Genomic DNA, 6,258 nt, shown 5'->3' on the forward strand with positions numbered 1-6,258 from the left:
CCAGGAGATGATGCGAGCTAAGCACTTAAGAAAAGACCTGAGGTTGAACCCGAGTTTCCCAGAGGGGCCAACAGGTGAACAAGGGCAAGTCTTTACAGTGTTGACCTCCGTAATACATCTGAGAAGATACAACGGCTCGGCGAGGCATTCCTGTAAAAGTTGATTAAATGACTAAAGAGAGATTTTTGCTTGTATGATATGAGCACCTTAGCAAAGGCTTTAAAAAATATACAATGTGTATAAAACATTTAATGAAACTGCAGAGCTGGACTCGTGATCCTCTTTCAAGGATCCGGTCCACAGATTGCCTCTCGTCATGTCTCCATTTTCAAAGCCCACTATAGTTGAATATTTAACACCATTTGACAGAATTTGTTTTACAAGCATCCGTGTTGGTTACAAAAGAAATTAAGGTCATCGAATCTTTAAAGACACCAGTTTTATTGCACATCTATGCAGACAGTGCTTGGAAATGGCATGTTTGTATGCATGTCTTCTAGGAAATCTCCCACAGCTACTGCTCCTCTTCAAGTATTTCCAGCCGCCGGGGGCCGTACAGTAGAACGTACGCTATATGCCAGTCCCCGCCCCCGGACAGTCGCAGGATGTCCTCCGGAGACACCAGACTCACCTTGTCGTCGTCGAACTTCACCCACTCATCTGACGAGAGACCGCAGGGAAACGTTAAGTTCCTGACCATCTGTGTACTCGGGGATTTAGGTTCCTGTATTGTGACTGGCGTACATGCTGAATGTGAAACCGCCGCTTACCTTCTTTCCTCTTGACCCACCCCACGTAGTGACCTGAGGAGCTAGAGCGGCCTTGGTGCGTCAACACGGCCTGCAGGTCGTAGTAGCCGCTGTTGTTGGAACCGAGGTCTGCGGGAGAAACGGCAGTGTGTCACAATTTCCTTCAACGTTGGGCTGATAATCGACTGAAATAGACCATAGTGAATGAACATAGTGTGCGTTCAAAAGCCATTACACTGCTCGATACCCAAGTGGTGCTCGGCATTGTGGGGCAATGGCATTTTGCAGGCACTTGAAAACCTTTCATTTCATTTGTACCTTTGGTAAGTGTAACAATAGAGTTGGCACATTCTATCTGCCTTTTCAACAATAGATTTATTGCTGAAGGTTAGACATTTATGGAACATTTTGAAATCTAAATGTAGCCTTTTGTCCGATTCCAATCAGTGATGTTACTTCATTCTTATGCTGTTAAAATGTGCCTATAAGGTGTATTTTTAGAGTGAATGAGCACATGTTGATGAAAGGATATTTATTCTTTACATTCCTGGAATCAGATTCTTTTTTTTTTTAATGCCACATTATACATGGATGAAGGAAGAAATTGTCTATGTATGTTTATACAAATATGTATTGTGATGAATTTACGACTACACGTTTTCTTGTGAGTGACATGTCGTTACGTACCATCAGGGAATGAGAACGGCTCATATTTCACTTTCACGGCACTTGGCTTCTTCACCACCTAATGCAAACGAAGAGCTGGTATTTACACTGTATGATGAAGTGGGAGCTTAGCATGACAGGTAGCAAGTAACAATACAAATAAGATGTCAAAGGAGCGGCCGTACCTTCTTCTGCTGTTCCTCCAGCTTCTTGTCCTCCATCACCTTGAACTTGGACCTGATGGTCAGCATCTTCTCCTGGACCTCCGTGGTGCAGAGCTCATAAACGTCCAGCATGAGTGGGAACTTCACGTCCTTCAAAAAAACAAAAACAAAGTTAGACTGACCAATCATAGTGCGCCCTGTTATAAATTAGGGACGACGGCAGCTCTAGACAAACCTTGAGGACTTTTGCATTGACGGACTCCTTCTCTTTGTAGAAAAACCGGACCATTTGAACAGTCAAGTAGGCAGGGAGACGGCTGAGTTTAGACTAGAGGACACATTTCAATATGTGAATTAACTTCACGTTTGTAAATGTAGCAGTAGAAAAGAACGCTTATTCCAAGAGAAACTACAGGCAGAGGGACCACTCACAGATTTGATATACAGGGCATTTCTTTCCAAGGATGGAGACATTTTTGTGATTTCTTCCTGCAGTCTCTGGAGAGAGAAGAGAAAAAAAGAGAGTCAGAAACATGATTTTGTCATATGTACGTTGCAGTTATTTCTTTGGCTCTGAACAAACATAAAAACAACCAAGTATAATTAAAAATATGATATAATAAAAAGATATTCAGGTAAGTGTGATTCCTACCAGTCTTAGTCCTGTTGCGAGGTATTTCACTTCCTGGTTGATGAAGCAACTGAGCTGGAGCTGGCTCTCCTTGCCCTTGATTGGCTCCTCCTCCTCAGCCTCTGTGCATTTCATACTGAACAGGAGAGTGAAGGAAAAGCCCCTCGGAGTAACGACACGCACAGATCTTACTTCGACACCACACACCACTCTTCATCGCCAACACTTTTAGAGTCAAACCATAGAAAGATGTGACCAACAAGTGCACGCCGCAAGGATACGCAGTTTCAAATTCCACGCCGAAATACTGATCAATTAAGTTCTTCTTTGTGGAGGAAGAGGCAGCCCCGCTCTCAGACTCGGTCTAGATATTGAGAGACAAAAAGCAAAATAACTTACTTATCAATTACAGAGTCGTCCTTTCATCAGAAAACAACAATCAATAGGTTTTACCTCCATGGAAGTCTCCGGCTCTAATGGCTCAAGCTTTTGCTGAAGCACTCTCATCATCTGCAGCCAGCACTCGTTGGCATCCTGAGAGGACAAAGAAAGAAGAAGACAATGCCAAGAAATGAGACCATATCCTCATATTGTCACTCAAAGTCTAGAATAAGAACGCAGGTCCAAGATGCATAGCTGTAAGTATGAGTGTAACCTGCTGGAGGTACTGTCCCTGGTCCCCTTTCTCAGCAAACTGTGGAAAGGCCATGTGGAGGAACTGCAGCAAGATGATGGGAGGCAGGCTAGATGAGGTCTTTTCCATGGTCTCATACAAGTCACGAAGGGCTGAGGATGTAAGAAAAAGACATACATATTAATATCATATGCATTAAATAAGTTTAAGACATTCATTGCACAGGGTTAAGCACAGACTGTGCCTCGTACCTGCGGTGATGTATTGTGATGGTGCATTAGCCCCTGAAGATCGCAGAGCACCTGCATACCTGGGACAAAGAAAGACACAAAGATGATTTTAAACAATGTAGACCACTGAAACAGACAACTCTTCATAATCAGTATGTCCACCGTCCGAATATATTCTGAGAGCCGACCGTAGCAGAAGACCCACCTTCTGAGAGCAGTCTTGAGCTCCGGCACAGAGCGCAGACACTGCACTGTGGCATTCATGTAACAGGTGTTGCCCAAGTTTGTCAGCCCACAAGGCAGCTCCATCTGAAAGCAGAGAGGGAAGAGTTCCTCTAAACGTATGAAGATGAAATACAGTTTACCAAATAAATCTTCTTTGTAGTTAATAACCAAGCTTCAAGTGTTTCTGAAGAAATAACAATAAAGGCAGAATTGAACTTTGTATTGGCCAGTCATGTTATCCAATGCCAATGAAATGGATGTTATTCCCCAACCAACTCCCGGTACAATTAATATTAACATTATCTCACCCATTTAACTTGCACTAGCTGTCTGCTCTGAGCATCACCTCAGCTAATATGAGTCACTGGACTTGAGCGCTCTGCTGCGTTTGTGTTGTTGAGCCTCGCTCTACCGCAGCTACACTCTCCCGTCCAAATATGGGCACTTCTGGTTCCAATAAAAACAAGATGGCAACAGCCGGAGCAACCCACTTTGAGCTTCGCTTTGACTCTTCAGAAACTTACGGGTGACTTTAGGAGACTACGTCCATATTTTATGCTATGTCTATGTAATCTCATGACAATGGGACATATACTGTATATTTAATTCATTATGTTCTCTATTTGGTAAACACCACATTGAGGAAAACACGTTTACCCCGGCCGAGTCAGAGCCGAAATCAACAATCGCCATGTTTGTTTTAGGTGTACTGGTCATTGTGAGGCTTACTCACCGCTGAGGCCAGCTGCTCCTCAGTCATGTCCTCGACAAACATGGGCCGAACAGCCGGTTCCTCAGGCAGGGCTTCAGCTGAGCCCATCATCAGCAGAGTCATTCCCTGCAAAAAGAAGAGAAATACACAGAAGTTCACCGATTGGTTCAAACACATTTGGTGGTATAGTTCTGTGAACGAAGAAATGATTGTTATACGTGTTCAAACATCTTGAATACTCACATTTTTCAGTTTAATGTTCCCCCACTCATCATCCTAGAATAAAGAACAAGATATTGGTGAGCTTCTTAAAAACAGTTGAGGGATAAGGCGCAGAGGCCCATTCCACACAGTTTCATTAAAAACAAAATGTTCACTGAATTCCTACAACTGGGCATTGTAGTTTAACAAACAGGACTCAAACAGGAGTAAAAAGTGAATTTGCTGGGTACTGTTTTCAGCTGTAGACTAATACACATTTGCTTCTCTTGTGAATATTTACAACAGCAGGACCAGGTCCCTGTATGCAGATGTGTACTCAATGTGTGGCTCATTGGTGCGTTTTAATAGTTTGTGGTGAACAGATGTCAGTGTATAACTCCGTGACAGGCTTTGGCTAAAGGGGCAATACTTGTTAGTATGAACAAAAGATGATTTTTGATCACATCAGTACCTTCAGAGTGCCTCCCTTCACCATGACCTTCTGTCTGTCTGGCTGAACTCCTGACAGGGCGAAGAGCTGAGCCTTGAAGACCATGGGTGGTTCCTCAGTGTTCAATTCGACTGCATCAAACTTCTCTTTGCCCCATTTCACATTCACTGAAAACAAGACAGAAGAATAGTACACACACACAACGTTAGCCTCCCAGTGTGACCGTCGGGAAAAGCCGTTACTTTTTCAAACAGCTGTCATGTATGACACAGCATCTATCAGCTAGTTAAGTGCTCCATGGGATAACACAGCTAGCTTCAGTCCAAGCTGAAAGTGAACGCATACAACCGTTTGGCTGCAGATGCAATGAAATAAAACAGATGTTTGGTAATTTTAGTGTCCCATGTAAGATTAATGCCATATTAAAAACAGCATACACGCGTTCTATAAGCATTGTTGGTCTTCAAGAAGCCGCAACTGCGGTAACGTTAAAGGGCTTCTGAAGTGTACACTCATGATTTGGCTAGCTAACGCTAGCTTGGTTAGCAGGGCTACCTATGCTAATCATAGACTGTATATACGAATAAAAGGCGTGATTCTGTGATTCCATACTGGTATTACACGTAGAGGGCTTAAACGGACATAGTTACCAACAAAAGAGGCTTGCTTTTTAAATACCTAACGTTAGTTAAATCACCTTTACTCAACTGTTAGCTGGCTAACCTAGCTAACGTTAGCTGGTACTTAGCGTCAGAAACTGCTTTTTTGATTGAGCCAGATGCCAGCTAACGTAACCGGCTTCACCAAACACATTCTGTAAGCTCCACGAGCTAACATGGACTCAATTGCAGCAACGTAATACTTAAGAGTGTTCTTCTGTCTTTAAATATTGTTTTTTTGGTAATAACTCCACCAGTGGCCTAACAACACTGACAGGCTGGCTACTACCGTTAGCATGCTAATTGCATATCATGCTAAAGCTAGCCAACTTAGCATGCCAAATGTAATTTCACGTTACTGCACAAAAAACACGTGTAAGAGTTGACGGTTTTTGATGTCATTTTCTACGACCATTAACGTGTTGTACTAAAAATAACACCATACCTGTAAACACCGGCATATTTGGCAACCTTTTTACTTCCTCAACTCTTTGTTTTTGTCCTGTTTCAATCCACCGGGGCGCGAATGGAGAGTTGAGCTAGTTCTCAGGTTGAACTTCATTCAAACAGAATGACGCTGCAACAACACGCTGAGAACTTATCGATGCGCTCTGACATCTGCTAGCCATCCTTCCGCAAGCACTGCACCCGGGACTACACACGCACACACAGATCGCTGTTGCCCAGACCATGCAGGCACATTAATTACAGTTTATGAGAGGGCTGCTTGTTAGCGAGGTTTGCTCAGTCAACAACAATCCCACCAGGTGATTTCCACCCCCCCCCCCCACCATATTAAAACTCACCCTGTGTATTCCTGTGTGTACTGTCTATTTAAGATACTAATTACTACATTAACTGTGTGGTAATTTACACTAATTCTAGAATATGCAACATAAGCACAAAACAGGAATGATTGTATCAAAACTAGATTTT

General features: G+C 43.0%; 1 protein-coding gene across 1 annotated transcript; it reads right to left on the reverse strand.

Annotated features, from left to right (window-relative positions):
- Nucleotides 1–420: 420 nt before the first annotated feature.
- Nucleotides 421–5,914, reverse strand: usp14 (ubiquitin specific peptidase 14 (tRNA-guanine transglycosylase)). Its single transcript, XM_079285374.1, has 16 exons — nt 5,768–5,914; nt 4,685–4,830; nt 4,255–4,287; nt 4,033–4,137; nt 3,280–3,383; nt 3,096–3,154; nt 2,866–2,996; nt 2,664–2,744; nt 2,492–2,574; nt 2,232–2,346; nt 2,012–2,077; nt 1,815–1,907; nt 1,601–1,729; nt 1,437–1,494; nt 771–878; nt 421–660 (listed from the first exon to the last, which is right to left on the reverse strand). Exons 1-16 carry the CDS (start codon nt 5,781–5,783, stop codon nt 515–517), a joined length of 1,473 nt encoding a protein of 490 aa, XP_079141500.1. The 5' UTR covers nt 5,784–5,914; the 3' UTR covers nt 421–514.
- Between the last annotated feature and the right edge of the window lie 344 nt (nt 5,915–6,258).

Source organism: Melanostigma gelatinosum, assembly GCF_949748355.1.
Source record: "Melanostigma gelatinosum genome assembly, chromosome: 15".
Classification (NCBI taxonomy): domain Eukaryota; kingdom Metazoa; phylum Chordata; class Actinopteri; order Perciformes; family Zoarcidae; genus Melanostigma; species Melanostigma gelatinosum.

Coding starts and splice junctions, on each gene's coding strand:
- usp14 (XM_079285374.1), bottom strand. Junction 4,138..4,254: donor GGAACATTAAACTGAAAAAT/GTGAGTATTCAA, acceptor TTCTTTTTGCAG/GGAATGACTCTGCTGATGAT. Junction 661..770: donor GTGGGTCAAGAGGAAAGAAG/GTAAGCGGCGGT, acceptor GTCTCTCGTCAG/ATGAGTGGGTGAAGTTCGAC.